This window comes from Fukomys damarensis, unplaced genomic scaffold, assembly GCF_012274545.1.
Source record: "Fukomys damarensis isolate Sample0158 unplaced genomic scaffold, DMR_v1.0_HiC HiC_scaffold_22, whole genome shotgun sequence".
NCBI classification, from domain to species: Eukaryota; Metazoa; Chordata; class Mammalia; order Rodentia; family Bathyergidae; genus Fukomys; species Fukomys damarensis.
The window spans coordinates 558,681-579,616 of record NW_022900934.1 but is presented as its reverse complement, the minus strand read 5'-3'; the positions used below and the strand labels follow the sequence as shown (position 1 = coordinate 579,616).

The 20,936-nt window shown below is 55.4% G+C and overlaps 2 protein-coding genes across 10 annotated transcripts in view; both read left to right on the top strand.

Annotated features, from left to right (window-relative positions):
* The window catches only part of Rtel1 (regulator of telomere elongation helicase 1), a 42,195-nt gene extending 21,265 nt beyond the window's left edge, over positions 1–20,930 (top strand). For 3 of the 9 annotated variants that reach the window (XM_010633354.3, XM_019208836.2, XM_033767185.1), the window contains 26 exons: positions 2,710–2,748; positions 2,817–2,895; positions 3,793–3,890; positions 4,724–4,779; positions 11,097–11,153; positions 11,245–11,326; positions 12,920–13,052; positions 13,163–13,276; positions 13,372–13,412; positions 13,564–13,649; positions 13,823–13,900; positions 14,293–14,370; positions 14,771–14,917; positions 15,002–15,117; positions 15,345–15,468; positions 15,583–15,733; positions 15,854–16,002; positions 16,650–16,745; positions 17,662–17,860; positions 18,069–18,209; positions 18,718–18,834; positions 19,115–19,339; positions 19,452–19,604; positions 19,698–19,808; positions 19,894–19,997; positions 20,123–20,930. In XM_010633354.3, the coding sequence (XP_010631656.1) occupies positions 2,710–2,748; positions 2,817–2,895; positions 3,793–3,890; positions 4,724–4,779; positions 11,097–11,153; positions 11,245–11,326; positions 12,920–13,052; positions 13,163–13,276; positions 13,372–13,412; positions 13,564–13,649; positions 13,823–13,900; positions 14,293–14,370; positions 14,771–14,917; positions 15,002–15,117; positions 15,345–15,468; positions 15,583–15,733; positions 15,854–16,002; positions 16,650–16,745; positions 17,662–17,860; positions 18,069–18,209; positions 18,718–18,834; positions 19,115–19,339; positions 19,452–19,604; positions 19,698–19,808; positions 19,894–19,997; positions 20,123–20,203 (2,855 nt within the window). In that variant the 3' untranslated portion in view covers positions 20,204–20,930. Of the gene's footprint in view, positions 1–2,709; positions 2,749–2,816; positions 2,896–3,792; positions 3,891–4,723; positions 4,780–11,096; positions 11,154–11,244; positions 11,327–12,919; positions 13,053–13,162; positions 13,277–13,371; positions 13,413–13,563; positions 13,650–13,822; positions 13,901–14,292; positions 14,371–14,770; positions 14,918–15,001; positions 15,118–15,344; positions 15,469–15,582; positions 15,734–15,853; positions 16,003–16,649; positions 16,746–17,661; positions 17,861–18,068; positions 18,210–18,717; positions 18,835–19,114; positions 19,360–19,451; positions 19,605–19,697; positions 19,809–19,893; positions 19,998–20,122 lie in introns of those variants that run through there. The other 6 variants (XM_010633357.3, XM_010633356.3, XM_010633355.3 and 3 more) reach the window with 6 other exon arrangements.
* The window catches only part of Tnfrsf6b (TNF receptor superfamily member 6b), a 1,460-nt gene continuing 1,346 nt past the window's right edge, over positions 20,823–20,936 (top strand). The window contains exon 1 of the mRNA XM_010633423.3: positions 20,823–20,932. Within this exon, the coding sequence (XP_010631725.3) occupies positions 20,823–20,932 (110 nt within the window). The remainder of the gene's footprint in view (positions 20,933–20,936) is intronic.

Genomic DNA, 20,936 nt, shown 5'->3' with positions numbered 1-20,936 from the left:
GGGGGGGGGGGGGGAGGGGAGGTGGGAGAGGGGAGAAGGAGAGAAGAGAATTCTGGAGGCTGGGAGGACCAAGACCAAGGCCCTGGCACTTTCAAAGCAGGCACCAAAACCACTGAACTAAACCCTCAGCCCTTTTGCCTTTTATCTTTAAAGCGAAGCATGGGTACAGAAAACCTCACAAATGAGCACACTGATTAATTAGGAAGACCTTGGGGAATACCACCAGAGCAGGAAAAGGGATATCATCATCACAGGAGCTCCTTGGTCACAGCCATAGCCTCCAAAAGTGGTCTTTGCCCTAGGCTGCCATCTCTGAGACCACAGCTGTTCACATCAGTGTAGGTCTTCAAACACTGATCCAGTCGTCCTTTTCAGGATGTGATGAAGTTTGTTTCTTTTCCACATCTGTCTTTTGATTCCTCTTTAGGATAGTTCATTTGTACACCTCTATATACAGAGAACTAACCAGATGATACAGTGATTTTTGCTTACAATCTTCAAGCAGTTATAAAGAGAACTGTTCGGCTGGACATGGTAGTATGTTCCTGTAGTCCAGCTACTCACCTGTAGTCCCAGCTCCTTGGGAGACTGAGACAGGAGGATCATTTGAGTTCAAGAGTTATAGGCCAGCCTGGACAACATGGTAAGATCCTGTCTCAGAAACAAAAATCAAACAATCAAAAAAACAAAACAAAACAGGTGTGTACATCCCTGTAATCCCAGCCACCATGGAGGCTGAGAAGGATCACAAGTTTAAGGCCAGCCTGGGCAACTTAGCCTAGGCAAAATTTATAAAGAGGTGGGATGTAGCTCTGGTGTACTGCTTGCCTAGCATACATAAGGCCCTGAGTTTAATCCCTAGTACTGTCGAAGACAAAAAAAAAGAATTATATCTAGAAACTGTCCAACTATTTACTCCTTTGATCTTTCTTCCTTCCTAGTGTTCTAGGTTTTTTTCTGGTATTACTTCCTTTCTGTCTGCAAGACTCCAACAGTTCTATTATTTTAATTTTTTTCTTTTAATTGGAAAGGGGGAATTGTATATATTTATGGTGTGGTTATTGGTTCCTCTGGAGAAGGGCTACTGGTGAGAGACTCTTCATTTTCCTACACCTAAGACTGTTTCCCCTTTGCTCTAACGGTTATTGTCTTTGCTGGGCGTGGAACCCTGTGCCACGGCGCTCACCTGCTAGCACTCGAAGTGCCTTCCCCTGGCCCTGTGCTGATGAGAAGTGCACCCCCACCGAGTGGCCCCTTGCTCTTGAACTGTTTCTGATGGACTCGAGGTTGTCTTTGCCAGTGCTTTTCAGTGGTTAGGCTGTCTTGGTGAGGGCCCTCTAGGTTTCCCCTTTGTGGCCTCGTGTAGCCTCTGGAATGTGCAGTTCTTTTATCAGGTTTGGAGAGTTGTTATGCATTGTTTCTTATGACACTTTTTCAGTCCTACACTCTTTCTTCTTCCTAAAGGACTCTGACTTGTATGCTAGGCCTCTCTACTCACTCTGCTTTTCAGTCTACTTTCTCTTCAGTGTGGACTATTTTATATATAAATCTTTTTTTTTTAATGTACTAAGAAATGAGCTCAGGGCTTGCTAGGCAAGTACTCTACCACTGAGTTACATTCCCATCCCTTTAAAATTTTTATTTTGAGACAGGAATTCATGAAGTTACCCGAGCTGGCCTGTGACTTGGTCTCCAAATAACTGAGATTATAGATGTGTATCACTGTGCCCGGCTCATAAATCCATGATTTTTGTTTTGTTTTGTTTTGGTACTGGGGATTGAACCCAGGGCCTTTGTCCTGAGCTATATCTCCAACTCTTTGTTTTTTTGTAAATAGGGTCTGGCTGAGTTAATTGCCTAGGATGGATCTGAGTTTGTGATTCTTCTGACTCATTCCCTCAGAGTGCTAGGATTCCAAGCGTGCTTATGGGCTTCTATAACTCTGTCTCTTAAATTTTATGGTTGTTTCCTGCCATTGCCCTTCTTCTCTTGAGTCTTCCCACTAAGTTTTAAATTTTGGCTGTTGTGTTGCTAGTTCTACATATCCACTTGGTTCTTCCCTGTATATTTCTTTGCTGAGGGCTTGTACTTTTAATTTGTTTCAAGAGAGTTTGTGATTGCTCGTTGGGGCGCCTTTATGATGGGTGCTTTAAAATCCTTGTCAGATTCTACCATCCTGGTCTTGACATCTGTTGCCATTTCTCTTTCAAGTTGAGATTTTTCCATGGGTTAGTTTGTTTTGTGACAAATACTTTTGGCTTCTGAACATTTTGAAGACTTCGTTAGAAGCCTCTCGTCCCTATCTATTTTAGCAGGCAGGGTGCCTGTAGAGATGCAGAATGCTTGTCCTGGCCACCTAGTCAGTGTAGCCTTCAGAACCTTCTGGAGCTGTTCTCACTGGCACACCTACATGCCGCCCAGGGCCAGGCTGACACCTGGTGGACCATGCCCACGTGGGAGTGCAGTCCTCAGAGCTTACATACATGGGCAGCTCCGGGGGAAGAAGGACTCCTGAAGAAATTCAAAGGACCCCTGGTTAGGTGGGTGTGGTGTAGTGATATAGCACTTTGGAGGCTGAGGCCAGAAGATCAATTACAAGTTTGAACCCAGCCTGGGCAACTAGTGACTTAGCATGAACCCGTCTAAAAAATAAAAATCCTGGTTCTCGGGGGTGAAGCACAATCGTGTGTGTGCTGCTCTCTCACCTAGGACTAAACATGCAGCTGGAAGACATCGCCAAGCTGAAGAGTAAGTGCCACTCTCCGTCACCCCTCTGGGTGATTGGAGCCTGCCCCTGACACTTCCTTGACCCACAGTGATCCTTCTTCACCTGGAGGGAGCCATCGATGCTGTCCAGCTACCCGGAGATGGTAGCGGTATCACTAAGCCGGGAAGGTAAGGAACAAAGGCTGACGCCCTGACCCTGCCTAGGGTGGGTGACTATGGCCTTGGTGTCCACGCAGGCCTTGGACTTCACCTACTGGGGGTCTGTTGCAGGAGGGTTGGCAGCTTTCCATGGTCAGTGAGACCCTTGGGCGTCACGGCGTACTCTCACAGTCCTGCGGCTGTTTGCTCCCACTCTTGGCAGTTCATTAGATGAGGCTCTCTCTGTACCCAACCGGTGCTATTACCACCTGTTTAGGGGTCCAGGACACCCAGGTTTTTAGCAAACTAGGCCAGTAAAACTCGCCATCTTGAAGGCAGACGACTATCACTGTGACAGCACTCCTGGGCACACAGCTAATTGCTTGCTGTACTGTGACCAGGCCTGCTTTTGTTGAGGACCAAGGGCAAAGTGTGTCCTAAGGGCCCTGGGTTACCTGCCTTACTCCTGAGCCGGTCTGTTCTTCTGAGCTCTGACCCTTGCAGGTTTGCAGTTCTTGCAGACGAAGCCTCGTTCCTCAGCTTGACATTCAGGACTCCAGCCTGGCTCCTCTGCCTGCCCTGTCCTGTGCTAAATCCCAGGATTCCCCTCCAGGAACCCCATCCTTGTCTATTTCCAAAGCACTTGGGAATCCCACTCAGAAACCCTAGCCCCAGGAAGGCTCCAAGGACCCTCCCTCTACCCCATGGTGGCCCTGGCCCAAGTTCCTGGTCTTCTGCTTGGTATGTGGCTGTCGTGCCAGGACCCACTCTTATCTCCACATCTGAAGGGTCCTGAGTCCTCTCACCTTGCTTTTGTCAATCCTAAAGAGCTCAGCATTTGTTCTTAAAAAGCTGCTCACCTATAGATTCCCAAAGCTGCAAGCCTGGTCCCTGGCCAAGCTTTGGCTTCTTTTCTCTCTCTGTCAGCTATATCTTCAACCTGTTTGCTGAGGCCCAGATAACATTTCAGTCCAAGGTCTGCATCCTGGAATCACTGGACCAGATCATCCAGCACTTGGCAGGACGTGAGTCTCTGGTTCAAGTTGGGGGCATGTCATGTAAGCCCCTTTTATGCAGACGGGTGCCAGCAGGGGTGCCCTCGGCTGGCAGCCAGCACAGTTGTGTGACAACACTGGTCACACAGTTGTGTGGCAGCCTGCTGTCTTGTCTGTCCTCCCTTACGAGCAGGAGCCTGGCCTGTTGGGCTTTTCCTTTTGACTGGGACACTGAGGCATTTGTACTATTTGACTGGCCCTTGGGCTCTTTAGTGGAGCACATTCCAGCTTTGCTGTCAGGGGTTTCTTTCTGTTGTGTGTCCCAGGTAGTTCCCCTTAAAGGAGGAAAAGCGAGAGGCCTAGGTGGGTTCATTGAGCTGTGGCTTCCACCAGCTTCCTCCCCATACTACCCTGGATCCTATTTCTGCTCAGTGGTGAGGCCCAGAGGGGTTCCCAGGGGGTTGCATCATCCCAGGCTGAAACCTGTGAAACCCCTTTCTGCTGGGCGGGCTTGGGGTGGTTTTAGATGCAGGACTCTGGAGTCTTCTGAGCTCCTGGGCACTGAAGGCAGGTAGCTCCTACACTCACTTGACAATAGCCTTTTTGAGTCCAACAGACTATCTCCAAGACTCTTCTGGAGATCCTGTCCCCTCTGGCTATTCTTTGACATTCTAGGAAGAGCAGGCCCACTGCCCTCCCTTAGCACATCCCATACTTGACACTCGGTTAGCGGGGAAGCTGATTACCCCAGGAGGTGTGAGGTGGAGGTTGGCCATGTGGTCGTGCTGGCTCCTGGTCCTATGGGGTCTGGGTGAATATCACCTACATGTGGTGTGGATATCAGTTTCTTGCTGCCCCTGCAGGTGCCGGAGTGTTCACCAATACAGCTGGGCTGCAGAAGCTCATGGACATCATCCAGGTAGGAACTTAGAAATATCTCCTTTCCTGATAGAAGTCAGGGCAGGAGCTGTGGGGACTGGACAAAGGTCCCACACCACATATTTCTGGTTAGCAAACTCATAAGTATTTCCTCCTGCCTTGAACCCACTGTAGTCCTCTAAGGGAAGTCATACTTGGCTGTCCAGTGGCCAGACACACCCAGGTATAGCACCTAGGCTAAAGCCAGAAGCATCTTATCCCTGCCAACATCCTTCAGGATTGGGCAGGACCCCTTGGTTTAAAGACAGGCCCAGCAGCTCCAAATGGGCTCAAACCAGGGAATATCTGGAGACAAGTGACTTACTGAGCAATTTCTCAGGGGAAAGACAGATGGGGGCCTTGTGAATGCCCTGTTCTATGAGCCCCTGATGAAGATAGACAAAAGTATAGGAGCTCCTAACAGATATGTCTGTGAGAGGCTCTGACAGAGAGATCGTGTGACTGCAGGAGCATCTGACAGTGTGACAGCGGGAGCCTCTGACAGAGACACAGTGTGACTGTGAGAACACGTCACAGCGAGACAGTGTGACTTTGGGAGCATCTGACAGAGACACTGTTACTATCTCAGAATGTGACTGCGGGAGCCCCTGACAGAGGGACAGTGTGACTGGGAGCACCTGACAGAGGGACAGTGTGACTGAGAGCACCTGACAGAGGGACAGTGTGACTGAGAGCACCTGACAGAGGGACAGTGTGACTGAGAGCACCTGACAGAGGGACAGTGTGACTGCGGGAGCCCCTGACAGAGAGACAGTGTGACTGAGAGAACACGTCACAGCGAGACAGTGTGACTTTGGGAGCATCTGACAGAGACACTGTTACTATCTCAGAATGTGACTGCGGGAGCCCCTGACAGAGGGACAGTGTGACTGCGGGAGCCCCTGACAGAGAGACAGGGTGACTGCGGGATCCCCTGACAGAGGGACAGTGTGACTGGGAGCACCTGACAGAGGGACAGTGTGACTGAGAGCACCTGACAGAGGGACAGTGTGACTGAGAGCACCTGACAGAGGGACAGTGTGACTGCGGGAGCCCCTGACAGAGGGACAGTTTGACTGTGGGAGCCCCTGACAGAGAGACAGTGTGACTGGGAGCACCTGACAGAGGGACAGTGTGACTGCGAGCACCTGACAGAGGGACAGTGTGACTGAGAGCACCTGACAGAGGGACAGTGTGACTGCGGGAGCCCCTGACAGAGAGACAGGGTGACTGAGAGAACACGTCACAGCGAGACAGTGTGACTTTGGGAGCATCTGACAGAGACACTGTTACTATCTCAGAATGTGACTGCGGGAGCACCTGACAGAGGGACAGTGTGACTGCGGGAGCCCCTGACAGAGGGACAGTGTGACTGGGAGCATCTGAGAGAGGGACAGTGTGACTGCGGGAGCCCCTGACAGAGGGACAGTATGACTGGGAGCACCTGAGAGAGGGACAGTGTGACTGGGAGCACCTGAGAGAGGGACAGTGTGACTGCGGGAGCCCCTGACAGAGGGACAGTGTGACTGGGAGCACCTGACAGAGGGACAGTGTGACTGCGGGAGCCCCTGACAGAGGGACAGTGTGACTGGGAGCACCTGACAGAGGGACAGTGTGACTGCGGGAGCCCCTGACAGAGGGACAGTGTGACTGGGGGAGCCCCTGACGGAGGGACGGTGTGACTGGGAGCACCTGACGGAGGGACAGTGTGACTGCGGGAGCCCCTGACAGAGGGACAGTGTGACTGGGAGCACCTGACAGAGGGACAGTGTGACTGGGAGCCCCTGACAGAGGGACAGTGTGACTGCGGGAGCCCCTGACAGAGAGACAGTGTGACTGGGAGCACCTGACAGAGGGACAGTGTGACTGGGAGCCCCTGACAGAGGGACAGTGTGACTGCGGGAGCCCCTGACAGAGAGACAGTGTGACTGGGAGCACCTGACAGAGGGACAGTGTGACTGGGAGCCCCTGACAGAGGGACAGTGTGACTGCGGGAGCCCCTGACAGAGAGACAGTGTGACTGGGAGCACCTGACAGAGGGACAGTGTGACTGGGAGCCCCTGACAGAGGGACAGTGTGACTGCGGGAGCCCCTGACAGAGAGACAGTGTGACTGGGAGCACCTGACAGAGGGACAGTGTGACTGGGAGCCCCTGACAGAGGGACAGTGTGACTGCGGGAGCCCCTGACAGAGAGACAGTGTGACTGGGAGCACCTGACAGAGGGACAGTGTGACTGGGAGCCCCTGACAGAGGGACAGTGTGACTGCGGGAGCCCCTGACAGAGAGACAGTGTGACTGGGAGCACCTGACAGAGGGACAGTGTGACTGGGAGCCCCTGACAGAGGGACAGTGTGACTGCGGGAGCCCCTGACAGAGAGACAGTGTGACTGGGAGCACCTGACAGAGGGACAGTGTGACTGGGAGCCCCTGACAGAGGGACAGTGTGACTGCGGGAGCCCCTGACAGAGAGACAGTGTGACTGGGAGCACCTGACAGAGGGACAGTGTGACTGGGAGCCCCTGACAGAGGGACAGTGTGACTGCGGGAGCCCCTGACAGAGAGACAGTGTGACTGGGAGCACCTGACAGAGGGACAGTGTGACTGGGAGCCCCTGACAGAGGGACAGTGTGACTGCGGGAGCCCCTGACAGAGAGACAGTGTGACTGGGAGCACCTGACAGAGGGACAGTGTGACTGGGAGCCCCTGACAGAGGGACAGTGTGACTGCGGGAGCCCCTGACAGAGAGACAGTGTGACTGGGAGCACCTGACAGAGGGACAGTGTGACTGGGAGCACCTGACAGAGGGACAGTGTGACTGCGGGAGCCCCTGACAGAGGGACAGTGTGACTGAGAGCACCTGACAGAGGGACAGTGTGACTGAGAGCACCTGACAGAGGGACAGTGTGACTGCGGGAGCACCTGACAGGGACAGTGTGACTGGGAGCACCTGACAGAGACGATTTGGCTGTGTGAGAACTCTGACAAACGTGACTGCGTGAGGACCCTGAAAGACACAGAGAAACACAATTGTAGAAGTCCCTGATAGAGAAGAGGGTGGCTGTGGGCACTCCTGTTGAAGAAAGCAGGAATATGGAAGCCTCTGACTGAGAGAGAAATGTGACTGTGGAGTCACTGGAAGAGGGAAAGAGACAGCAAGACAGACTGGTCTCAGGTCTCTTCCTGCTCCATAATGTGCAGTTTAGTAGCACCCTTCTCCCACTCTGTGTGAGGTCCAGCTGTCTTCCTTTGGCCCACCTGAGCCATTTCCTCGGCTCCAGTGGATAAGCCAGTATCTGCCAGTGTGGTTCTCCACCTTCCCATCAGTGGAGGTTTCTCCTCAAAAATCCCTTGAATCCAAAGCAGGTCACCCTGTTGGTTTGCAATTTCCTTTGGCTGCCGCTCTTTGCCAGTGATAGCTCCCCTGCCTGGCCCTGGAGGTGCTGGGCTGGCCAGATCCTCACTAGCATGCCCTTGAGGGAGGGACTGTGACTAATGAGTTGCTCATCTCACACCTGCTTCCTGAGCACCTTGCAGTTGCCAGGTACTCCCACCAGGACGTGAGTGTGCAGCTTGGGCAGTGCTCACAGGGCTGCCACAGGACCTTTTCGGGCCACAGAAAGCCAGTCCGAGGTAGGACGTGCAGAAAGTGGGGCTGAGTTTCTCAGAATGGAGCCCCTGCCCCTTGCTCACTAAGTCAGATAGGCAGTAGGCATTCAGCACGCACGCAAGAGTGGGGCGAGGTTTTCCCTTCATGCCTTGTCCTGCCCAGATGTCAGTGCTGTTTTCTTAATCACCAAGGGTTGTCAGAGCTCTTCCTTTCTCCACGTTTGGCAAACCCGTTCAGGTGTTTCAGGGCCAAGTGATGTGTCATCCAGAGATGGAGCCAAGTTCAGACGGCAGCTCCTGTCCTTTAAGTTTAAAAGTGAGTTGACTGCTGTGCATTCCTCAGGAAGCTCATGGTTATTATGAGGCCCCTAGCAGGGTCAGGGAGCTCTGTCCTTTTCTGAGAGGCAGGTGGGTCCACAGGGAGTGAGGTATCTCTAGACTGCCCACGTGGAGTACAGGGAGGAGTGGGCCGGACTTCCTCAACTCCAGTCCCCCTCACAGTTTGCGTCAGAGAGAGGGTCTCAGCCTATGACCGAGGTGTGCGGGGAACAGCCTGCTGATGAAGCCCTGCAGGAGCAGGTGCCGGTGCAGAAGCAGAAATGCCACTGAGAGAACACTGAGGCCCCACTCATCCAGCCTAGATGGGAAGCTGGTCCCCCCTGGTGCTTCTGGAGGCTGGCACAGGGACTACCTAGCATGGCCAGCCAGGCCGAATGGGCATCAGATAGGAGACAGTGTCCTCAGGGTTCTCACCAAGGGCAGTGTGCTGGGACATGCATTTGGAGATGTGCAGTTTAAGTGGTGATGAAATCTGCGAGCGCGGTAGTGGGGTTTCAAGGAAGGTGGGCAGTGCTGACAGGCATCCTGTGCAGGGAACAGGTCACCATGGGGTCCCCCATGATCCCCAGAGATGAGGCAGCATGGCCATGTGTAAGATTCCTACCTGACCCTTGATGTGTGTGGGCCGCTCCTGGAGCCTCCACCCCAACATGAGCTTCTGTTGTGTCTGTCTCTGCAGACCAAGGCTTTGGTAAAATGCAGAGCTTGGTGTGTGAAGCCTGAAGATGGCCCTTCTCTCCCCTACTTCCTTTCTCCTCCACAGATTAGATCCTGGATGGCACAGCCCCAGGAGACAGTTACATTATGTATCTTTGTTTCGAGACAATCATGTCCAGCCTGGACCCCCGTGGGCCCTGTGGCAGTGGTAACCCGCCTTCCTACACTAAAATAGAGCACTGGATGCCAGGTGGCCCTCAGCTCATCAGGCTATGGTTCCACCTGGTCCCAGCTATAAAGCATAATTTTGCTTTCTTTCTTGCTGTTTTCCCATTTTTCATCATCTCCCACTGCTCTCCCCAGCTTTGGACCCTACGCTGTGTGGGTTGCAGTGAAGATAGCTATAGACTGTGCTCATATCAGACTGTGCTCTCTGAGGTACATAACCTGTACACGCTGTGCACAGGTGTATATGTACACAGACGCGTGCATGTACCCATACCCATGCAGCACCCCAAAGACAGATGCTTCGGCTCCAGCAGTGTGTGCATGGCATACCGTGGCATGTCCTCACTTTGGGCAGCCTTGGATTCTCTGGTTTGCTGAGAACCTGCTTGTTGGTTCATAAGGTCTGTTTGTACTGTCTCAGTCCCTAGTGTACTTTGCAGAGTGACTGTTAGCTCAGTTTCCTCTCTGTTTTCCTGTGGATGATTCCCATTTCTCACTGTTGGGGCAGTGCCTCCTGGAGCCAGTGGGAGTCCTATGGAAGCTGCTGTGCCTGTCCCTGTGCTCTGAAGCCAGTGGACTGCACTGATGTGGCCAGTTTGCTAAGCAAACCCTGCCACAGTTTCTTGCCCTCCCTGTAGTGAGCATTGTATACGTTTTGGCCAGTTACCCTTCCTTTTCTGTGAGCCTTTCCTTTGTGTTAATTTTGTTTTGTTTTGTTTTTACTGGTTTGCAGGGCTCTTCATAAATCTTAACTATTGAGCCATAGGCAGTATGTGTGCTTTCTGCATGTCTTTTTCCATCTTTGGGAGGGTTCAAGTCTCGTATGGTAAAGACGTCTGTCCCATGGTTTGTGTCTCCTGACCTATCTGGTCAGCTGGTTTCCTCTGGTTTCCAGCTTTATGTGGAGTTGTCTAGCTTAGTGCCTAGGCTTTGAATCAGTTTACAGGTCTCTCTGAGGGATGCAGGGGGCACAGGTCTACCTTTTCCTGGCATAAGTCAGATGTTTGCTGTCCTTAGGCTCCACCTTGCTTCCGTCATTGGTGTCATTTTACTACTCATTCTTATTTGCTGTTGTCCTGAGACTCTGGTGTCAGCTTGTTCATGTCCTGTGGGAATCTTGTGTGGTCTTGACTGTGATGTGTTGCATTTCCAGATTATTTTGCGATTCTAAGGGGCACAAAGGGAGGGTGGCTACATTGGCTGGAGGGGGAGTCTCACAGGTATGCAGAGATTGCCTCTGAAAGTGGGAGAAGACATACAGGTGTGAGCTTCTGCCACTTGGCTGGAGGATGCTGTCAGGCTGGATAGCAGGGCTAGGTGAGCCCCTGAGCATGTGGGCGAGTGTGGGGTGACTCAGAAAAAGACAAGGTAGCCTTAGGACTCCTTTGTGATGGGCCAAGAGGCCTTAGTTTCCCTGTCACACCACAAAAGGCTTTGTGCTCTTGCCTCAGGTTCTGACCCATGTGCTCTGCCTCCTTGCCTTTCAGATTGTGTTCAGTATGGACCCCACTGAGGGAAGCCCTGGGATCTCACAGTCCTATAAGGTGGGAGACGCCTCCAGGATGAGGGCAGGGCTGGGGCTGCCTCTAGGACCCAGTTAGGGCCTCAGCACACCTGTACATGCTCCTCCTCCAGGTGCACATACATCCTGACGTTGGACCCCGGAGGGCAGCTCAGCGGTCAGATGCCTGGAGTGCTACTGCATCTAGGAAGCAAGGTCCTGCTCCCCTGCCTGGCCTCAGTGCAAACCCAGCACCACCACTCCCTGGGCCAGGCACACCTATGGCCGCCTCACTTGCCCTCTGAAAGTCAGAGAGAGCTTAAAGGAGGCCTGACATCCTGTGAGCCAAGACTCTTTCCCCCTCCCTGGACACTCACCTAGGCAAGGTTGATCAGCGCAGACCTGTTCTCGTCCCTAGTCCAGCCAGCACTGTGATGAGGCCCTACAGGTCCTGTTCCACACTGCCAGAAGACCACTCCTTAGGCACCGAGCTCATGTCCAAGCTCCTGCATTGAGCTCAAGCCTCTCTTATGCCTCCAGGGCTCCTGCATCCTGGTGTCTTAGTGTGGGCTTGGTGAGGGGCTGCACATATGGGGCCTTGGAGCCTGGGATCTTGGAACACTGGGGTTCTTGAGTGGAGCCAGTCCTACCGACCCCACATGCTATTTAGCTTTGGTGGCCAACAGTGAGTGTGGTTTCACAGCTGAAGCTCCTGGGAGCTGTTAGGTCAGGCACCTGCAGGTCCGGTGCGGCTCTCAAGGGGTCTCACAGCACTGCCTTTGCCTTTGGGCATCTCTGTGCCCTTTATTTCTGTGGACCACTCTTTCTCTGGCTGCTGGCTGACTCAGGCCACAGGCTGCCTTGGAGAAAGTGTGGATGGGGTTTGAGTGTGCCTCGCCTAGTGGGAAGAAAAGGGAATGGCTGGGAAAGATCAGCCTAATCTTGGGTGTGGCCTTACAACAGGGCCTCTTCCTTCAGGAAGTGTCTTTCCTGAGGCTGGGGACAGCATTTATGAGGCCATAGGAGCCCTGTGGGTTGGTCAGATAGAAGAGGCCAAGTAGTGTTTTTGTACCTCTGAAATCATATGACTTCTCAGAACTAGCCCTTGCTGGGTAGAGTGCTTCTTGGAAATTAGCTCATTGAGGTGGACTGCTTCTTGCAAGGCAGCCCTGAGCAGGACAGATTGTTTCCCAAGATTGACAAAACTCCTCAGGCCTGAAAATGTGGCTTTGCCTTTTTCAGGAAATTTGCCCTTGTCCCTGCTGGCGCCTGATCCTGCCTTTAGAGTCTTGTTTAAGGTCATTCTACTGGTGCTGTTTTAATTTCTGGAACTTCCGAAGATCGTTGGAGCAAGTTGGAGGCGGTAGCCGCGCTCCAGTCAGCCAGGCACTGTGAGGAACTATGAGCTTCCTCTGAACCAGTGACCTTGCTTGATGCTGACGTGACCAGTCTGGGAACTTGCTGTGTCTCTGTCTTTTGCAATTGTGCTTGGAATGTCAGGAGGTCAAATAGTTTCCTTCCTATGTGCTTTTGGCAGAGTGGCTCTGAGCCCTGTGCCACATGTCACCATTTCTGCAAAAATTTGGGGTTAGGATTGGCTAACCCCTCTCTAGGAGTCACCTAGCATTCTCCTGGGCCTCTGTCCTGCTTCCCAGACTCCTAACCCTCATGGAGGGGTCCAGCTTGCAGGCCGAGCTTGATCTCGGGCAGAACTCATTCTGACTGCTGCACTCTGGGCCCGTGGCTGCCGGTGGGTGGGGAAGGTGATGCTGTCATCCCAGTCCATCTCTCACCCCTATTGCCCTGCAGGGAAGGTACTCAGCTACTGGTGCTTCAGCCCGGGCCACAGCATGCGGGAGCTGCTCTGCCAGGGCGTCCGCACCCTCATCCTGACCAGCGGCACACTGGCCCCGCTCTCCTCCTTCGCCCTGGAGATGCAGATGTATGGGCTGAGTACTGGGGACGTTCTGGGTGTGGGGCGTGCTGGCCCGGGGTTATACGCCAAGTTTCTGGCTGTCCCAGACCTGAGGGGCCGCCCGTGGTCTGTCCTAGCCCCTTCCCAGTCTTACTGGAGAACCCACACGTCATCGAGAAGCACCAGCTCTGGGTGGGGGTCATCCCCCGAGGCCCCGATGGAGCAGAGCTGAGCTCTGCATTTGACAAGCGGTAAGGGGTTCTGGTCTTGGGACCACACTGAAGTGGGGTGGGGCCTGTGGCTGAGCCCTGGGACTTACAGTAAATACCACTCTGGCTTTGAGCAGGTTTTCTGAGGAGTGCTTGTCCTCTCTGGGAAAGACGCTGGGTAAGTGTGCTCCACATGGGAGCCTGTCTCCTTAGGGAAGCCTGCGTCCCCAGCTGTCCCACTGGGGCCAGCATACGCAGTCTCTCTTCCCAAGAGCCGGTGGAAGTCTGCAGATGCCCCGCACCTGTCCTGACCAGCCCTGTGCTTCCAGGCAACATCGCCCGTGTAGTGCCTCATGGGCTCCTAGTCTTCTTCCCTTCCTACCCTGTCATGGAGAAAAGCCTGGCATTCTGGCGGGTACGACCCTCCCCTCTGTGTGTTCTCTTGGGCAGGGCACCTCAGAGAGGCCAGGTGTCTGGGCAGGGTGGGTGGGCAGTGCCAGGGTACATAGGAGGCTGTGGAGGCCCCCAGCTTGCACAGGTCTGATGGGTGGAATGACTGGCCTGTCCGCATCCTGACTCCTTCCTCAGGCCCGAGACTTGGCCAGGAAGATGGAGGCGCTGAAACCTCTGTTTGTGGAGCCCAGGAGCAAAGGCAACTTCTCTGAGGTCTGTGTGCTCAATCTGGACTCTGGGCATGCTGCCCCCGCAGCTCCTTGAGGCTCCTGGAATGGCCCCCATCCTTGGCTCAGGGCTCTGGCTGGCTCCAGGCTGCCTCTTCAGGGGCCTGTGCTTCCCCCCGGTCCCTGGGTGTGTAGCTGTTTAGAAAGTTGCTGCAAGCATTTGGACATGGTTACAATGAGAGCTGACCCTTATGCCCTACCTGCTACCCTCACCCTGGGTTCCCCATGTTCACGGGGAAACACTGAACAGCTTTGGGTGCTGCATGTGGGTCAGTGTGGCTGGGATGATGCCTTCATCTCAGGATGAGATGTGGGATCATCATGACTTGAGGAAGGGTCTGGGGCTCAAAGCTCAGGGTAACCGTCCTCTCCTTCTAGGTTATTGATGCTTATTACCAGCGTGTCACCTCCCCTGGGTCTAGTGGGGCTACCTTCCTAGCTGTGTGCCGGGGCAAGGTGAGGCCTTTGCGAGTCCTCATCCCCTGCCTGGCCTCTGGTAGGGGTCAGGGCTCATCAGCAGACTTGGCCCTGGGGGCACAGGCCCACACCTGCCTTGGGCCCCACATGGAGCAAACAAATGAGGGAGTGTGCTATGGGCCTTCCTGGGCCCTGGCCCAGGCCAAGGAGAGGCAAGACGTAGGTTCTGAGTAGGGGAGGGTTGGTCATGGGGTTCCGGGAGCTAGGGAGGGCCTGGCCTAATAGAGGAGTTTCCTTCTACCCCTACCTGTAGTAGGGGAGGTGGCTGTAGGGTTAGGGTATGGGCAGACTCTTGAGGAAAGTGCCAGGCTTTGGTAGAAGCAAGCAGGGAAGAGGAATGCACATTGCCCCCAGGCACTTCCAGGGTCTGTGTCCTTAGGCCAGCGAGGGGCTGGACTTCTCAGATGTAAATGGCCGGGGTGTGATCATCACGGGTCTCCCATACCCACCACGCATGGACCCACGGGTTGTCCTCAAGATGCAGTTCCTGGATGAGATGCGGGGCCAGAGCCAAGCTGGAGGTCAGGTGAGACACTACAGGGCCAGGGGCAAGGAAAGAACAAGGACCCAGTGACCAGGGGTCTCTGTGGCTGAGACCCTTGCCCTGTAGTTCCTCTCAGGGCAAGAATGGTACCGGCAGCAAGCATCCAGGGCTGTGAACCAGGCCATTGGGCGGGTGATCAGGCACCGCCATGACTATGGGGCCATCTTCTTGTGTGACCACAGGTACTGACAGGCTCCACCTAGCCACCCTGCATACTCCCACTGCTCAAGGCCCTTTCTACGCCCTGGACCTTCCCCTGCATGAAGGCTGTGGCAGCCTCTGGCTCTGTGGGGTCTGAGCTTCATGGCTCCACTTGGAGACCTGTGTGCAGTGTTGTGGGCTACAGGGCAGGGATGGCCTCGGGCCCTTGAGCAGAGGACACTGGGCTGACGGCTGTGTACCCTTCCAGGTTCTCCTATGCAGACGCCAAAGCCCAGCTGCCCTCCTGGGTGCGCCCCTACATCAAAGTGTACAACAACTTTGGCCATGTCATCCGGGATGTAGCCCAGTTCTTCCGTGTTGCTCAGAAAATTGTGAGCACCCAAATGCCCAGCTGGCTGTGCCCCACACTCTGCCCAAGGTGGGGATGGGTATCCCCCACCCCAAGGAGCCACAGAAGAAGGCCTCACATACCCTTTGCTGTGCAGATGCCAACCCCAGTCCCCAAGTCTCTGGACCCAGGTGTGGGTGACGAAAAAGCTGCTGCCAAGGTGACCACATCACCTGGACCCCTCTTCTCAACCAGAAAAGCCACAAGTCTAGACGTGCATGTGCCCAGCCTGAGGCAGAAACCAGCAGGTGTGTGGGGCCGGATGAGGACCATACAGGGCAGAGGCAGGAGCCTGCCTGGCAGGACTAGTAGCTTCCTTGTAGTCTGGTCCCCTTGTAAGCTTGGCTGCCATATGAATGCTCCTGCAGGATCGCCAGCTGCCGAGGACCCAGAGAGCAACCTGTGTGTGGAGTATGAGCAGGAGCCGGCCACTGCCCAGTGGAAGCCCATGGGGCTGCTGGCTGCCCTGGAGCACAGCGAGCAAAAGGCTGGGGCACCTGAGGCCAACTCTGGGAAGGTGGTTTACAGCAGGGGGAGATGCCTGAGGACTACCCATTTGGCCTTGACACCTTTCTTCTTACTGCTCAGTTCCCTTCCCAGTGGGCAGGTGGAAAAATGGACCCCCAGGCCACTTGCTCCCCTGCAGAGGTGTACTCTGGCCCTTAGACAGCTCCCACTACACTGGCTCCCTGGCAAGTCAGCCTGGCAAAGTCCACAAGGTCTCGTGCCTCCCGCCACCTGTTGCATCCAAAGCTGCCCTTTCTTAAGTCATGGTCTGTGAAATGGGACCCCGAGTTCCTTCTCCCCTTTCCCCTATGGCTTTTGCCTTGTAGCCCATAATTTCCCGAGCCGCACTTGGAGCCCCTCCGTACTTCCTGCTTTCTGGGAGCCATTCCTTCACCTCCATTCCTGCTCTGCAGGCCCCTGAACTGAGCCTGTGCTAATAGTCCACAGTTAGCACAAAACTGTCCTTGTGGCTACTGTGACACACTGCTACCTGCAAGCCGTGAGGACTGGTGGCGTGGGCTCAGAAGATGGCATGGGCTTCTGGCAAGACATCCTCCTCCACTGGGCTGTTCCGGCTCTTACAGGGATCCTGGGGATCCAGGGTTACCATAGGTACTCTCAGGGTTTGGGTTGAGACCACAGCTGTGTCCCCTTTAGGCACTTGGTCGCTCTACCTTGTCCCTTCAGTGTGAGAAGAGGCTGGCTGATGAGCAGAGAGGAGGAAGGAAGAAGGTCCGGCTGGTCAGCTACCGGGTATGTGAGCCCTCCCTGCAATCTCCCTGGCTACTCATGCAGTCTGGAAATCTGGCTCCTGCATGGGTGGCCTCCAACCAAGCAGGGGTGTGAGCCAGAGCAGACCCATGGAAATGGACTTTGCGGGTAGCTGAGATGTTGAGTTTGCTGTTCCTTCTGTGAGTGGCATGAGAGCTCATCTTCCTTTTCCAGCCAGAATCTGGCCCTGTCCCTGGGCACATTTCTGTCGGGCCTGCAGCCATCCATGATTCTTCCAGCTATGGTGGACCACTGTCCTCTTGGCCCTGGCTTTTCCTGAGTTGTAGCTCTGGCCTGTGTGAGGCAGTACAGCATGTCCCCAGTCTCAGATGAAAGCAACTGATTTACAGGCTGAGACAGGAAGCCCCTTTGCCTGCTGGAAAGCCCCAAGTGTGGTTGCTTTTGTCCACATCCCTCAGCTTCTGGGAAGAACCAGGCTGTGCCCAGGTAGGGCTGGTGCCTGCAGGAAGTGTACTGGCTGCTAAGAGGCTAGGCCCTCTGTGGGCTGGGCTGGGCTGGGCAGGGCAAGGTGGGGGCTGCCTGTGCCATCTTTGCTTTGGTTTCTTTGGGTCTGAGGCATGCAGAAGTAGGGAGGAGCCCGTTGAGCACACCCCTTGCCATGAGCTGCTGATTTTCAGAGCTCAGCTGTAGCTGCACCTGCCTTGGGGAGGAGTACCTGTGGATTCTGCAGGCCTCCTGGCTGCCTCTGGTGTGACCCAATCAGGCTTGAGGCCACCCATGCTCCAGGACTGGAGCTTTTTTTCCAGGGACCCTCTACCCTCTATTCCTCACCAGGCAGGGGAACCGACAGTCCCTGGGAGTCTTGGGCTCTGCACTGTCCCAGGGCCACGAGGGAAAGGGCTAGTCCTGACAGTGGCCTTGGCCATGTGCTCATCAGGAGGAGCCAGCACCTGGTACACAGGAAGAGAGAGCCAAGCTGTTCATGGTGGCTGTGAAGCAGACACTGAGCCAAGCTAGTTTTGACACCTTTACCCAGGCCCTGAAGGTCTACAAGAGTTCCGATGACCTCACAGCACTGATGGCCTGCCTCAGCTGCCTCTTTGCTGAAGACCCCAAGAAGCACACACTGCTCCAAGGTGCCCTGGCCTGCAGAAGGCTCTCCCATGGAAAGGGCCACAGCTATGGGGTGGGTGGGGGCTGCCAGAATGGGCAGGAGGCTACTAGGGCCCAAAGTTGTTCCTACTTCCTAGAAGGGGCCAGATAGTAAGCAGTGGTCCCCAGGGTCCCCAACCCTGTGGCTGAAGGGCATGGAGTCCACAAGTCTGGACTTACCCTCCTCAATAGGCTTCTACCAGTTTGTGCGGCCCCACCACAAACAACAGTTTGAGGACATCTGCATTCAGCTCACTGGTCAAGGCTGCAGTAGCTGGCCAGAGCCTAGCCTTTCCCACAGGCAGCAGGCACTGCCAGCCCTGGGACCCAGTGGTGAGTGGCCCAATGGGGATAACAGCCTCAGACCCAGGAATGGGGACACCTGGAGTGCTGGGGTGGTTGGGCTTGGCCCAGCTGCCCTGCTCCTGTGTGGGGTGATGAGGGTCCCTGTGGGGTGAGCGCAGTGGTGAGTCCAGGCTCCCACAAGAGACCTGCATTTGGGAATTCGGGTCATATGTCATGGTCCTGTACTAGCATCGGTCTGCCCCCTTCTTGCCTCTGACTGAGCAGAATTGAGTCCATCTAGAGTGACAGCACCTGCTCCCATGCTTGCTGAAGATCAGTCCACCCTAGGGTTTCCCAGAGAGGCCTCGGCTGTCCTCCACTGCCCAGCCCCCAGCTGAGGGACAAAGCCCTGCCCCTCCCAGTGGGTCTAGCAGCTTCCCCAGGTGCCCAAGGCTTCTGTGTGTCCGGTCCAAGAGGGATGCAAGTCCTGGTCACCCCCGGCCAGGCCTGCCTTCTGTCCTGGATTCTTGAGGTCCTCAGGAACATGTTTCTTCAGGAAAGAGGGATCCTGAGTCCAAGCTGAACCGATCCAAGGAGGTGGCCAAGCAGCTAGATGCTGGAGTGCACCTGAACCGGGGCAAGCCTCACCTGTCTACCAGGCTACCTCCCACAGGTACCTGGCTCCTGCAGACATCATGTCAGGTCTGCAGTTGTAAGAGGATCAGGTGTCATAGTCTGGCTTAAGAGCTGCTTTGAACCAGTCATCCCCGAAGCTAAAGGGCACTGTGTGTGTGGGGGGGGTCTCTTGTGCTACACTCGATTCTGCATCCTGCAGTTGTCCCAGCCAACATGAAGGGCTCTCCAGTAGTTCCTGGGAGGAAAGGCAGGCAGAAGTGAGAGGAACTCTGGATCCCCAACACTGTCCCCAAGCCATGCTGTATACACCTGTCTAGGAGATGCCTGCGGCCATCCAGAAGTGCAGTCCAGAGTAGAACAGCAGGGCCGGTCTGCTGTGAGTGCCTATCTGGCAGATGTCCGCAAGGCCCTGGGGTCCACAGGCTACAGCCAGCTCTTGGCTGCACTGAAGGCATACAAACAGGATGACAACCTTGACAAGGTGATGGCTGTGCTGGCCGCACTGACCACTGCAAGGCCCGAGGACCTTCCCCTGTTGCAAAGCAAGTGATCCCTGCTGGGGGTGAGGCGGGACAAGGGTGGTATGGAGAAAGGGGGTAGACCGGGCTAGACAGTGTTCAGGAAAGGGCTCAGTCTGAACAAAGCTCCCCACAGGGTTCAACATGTTCGTGCGTCCCCACCACAAGCAGCGCTTCCTGCAGACCTGTGCAGACCTGATGGGCCTGCCTGCCTCAGGCACAGAACTACTGGGCCCCCAGGAAGAGAGCCCCACCACTCCTGAACTTTCCAGTGGGGCTCCCCAACCAGGTGGGGGTCTGGCAGCCTGCTCTTACACCCTTCCCTGTTGGCCCCCCAGGGGTTCAGGAGGAAGCACCTGACAGCCCAGACTTCCATCTGCAGGTCCTTCACAGTTACAGAGACCCAGAAGGATCCAGAGCAAGATCTCCTTCCTTAGACACACACCAGATGATCATGAGGAACCCAGCCTGCCCCCTGGGCTTCCTGACCATGGTAAACCATAGGAGGGGCTGCAGGGACTACCAGGCTTGGGGGTGCACTGGAGTGGGCCCAGCAAACTCAGGCAGGCCTCTTGCAGCAGGCTTCTCGTGCCCAGGCTGCAGGGCAGAGGACACAGTGACCTTCCAGTGCCTCTCCTGTGACTTGCACCGCTGCCAGGCCTGTTGGCAACAGCACCTCCAGGTTGGTGCCTGGCTCTCTGGTCCCTACCAGGCATCACTGCGGGTGTTCTGCCAAGGAGGGTGGGGGCACACTGTCAGCCATTTGCAGTGCCCAGCAGGCATGCCTAGCGGCCTCTGTCTCCACAGGGCTCTAGGACATGTCCAGCCTGCTTTGCTGCCACCAGGAAGCAGAGCCTCACACAGGTCTTCTGGCCAAAGCCCCAGTGAGCATCCCTGGAGACTCCAGGCTCCTGACATGGCTCTACACTGGCCTGTCCAGGCCCACTGTGGGCTTCAGACAGATGGGAGCTGTGGCTCTTGGCATCTGAGCCCACCCCTGAGAAGATCGGGTGGGTCACCTGGAAGATGTCTCCTTCTGGGAGATTTTCCTGTGGCTGGCTTGTGAGTGCTGCTGCTTGAGCTGTGTGCCTGCTCTTACTCAGGGTGGGGTCTAATAAAAGTGTGGACAGTGGCACCCTAAGTGTTCATCACTTTGAGCGAGCCCTACAGGATCTGGTCCGTGGGCACCATCTTCCCCTCCATGGGTGGCCACACTGGTGCCGGCCACGCCCCAGGGTTCAGTCCAGGGCGGTTCCGGGAGGGGTCTCCCGTGGGCTGGGAACCGCCCTGCCCAGCACTGGGGTCAGCTGGCAGGGTGGGGGTGGGTGGAAGTAGGGGGTTCCCGCGGGGCGTGACGAGGCTGGCCCGCCCGCCCTTTGTGGCCCTATACTTGCCTGGCAGCGGAGCTAGAGCACGTGGGGCGGAGAGCCGGGCTGCGCTCTGTGGGCGAACAAGGGCTCGGCGGCGCCAGATGTACACTGTGCCGCGCCCCACTCCAGCGAGGACCATGAGGGCGCCAGAGAGGCGGGGTCAGCCGCTGTCCCACCGTCCGTGGGCTTTGCCAGCCCTGCTGCTGGCGCTGGCCTTGCGCGGGGCGGCGGATACACCCACGTTCCCGTGG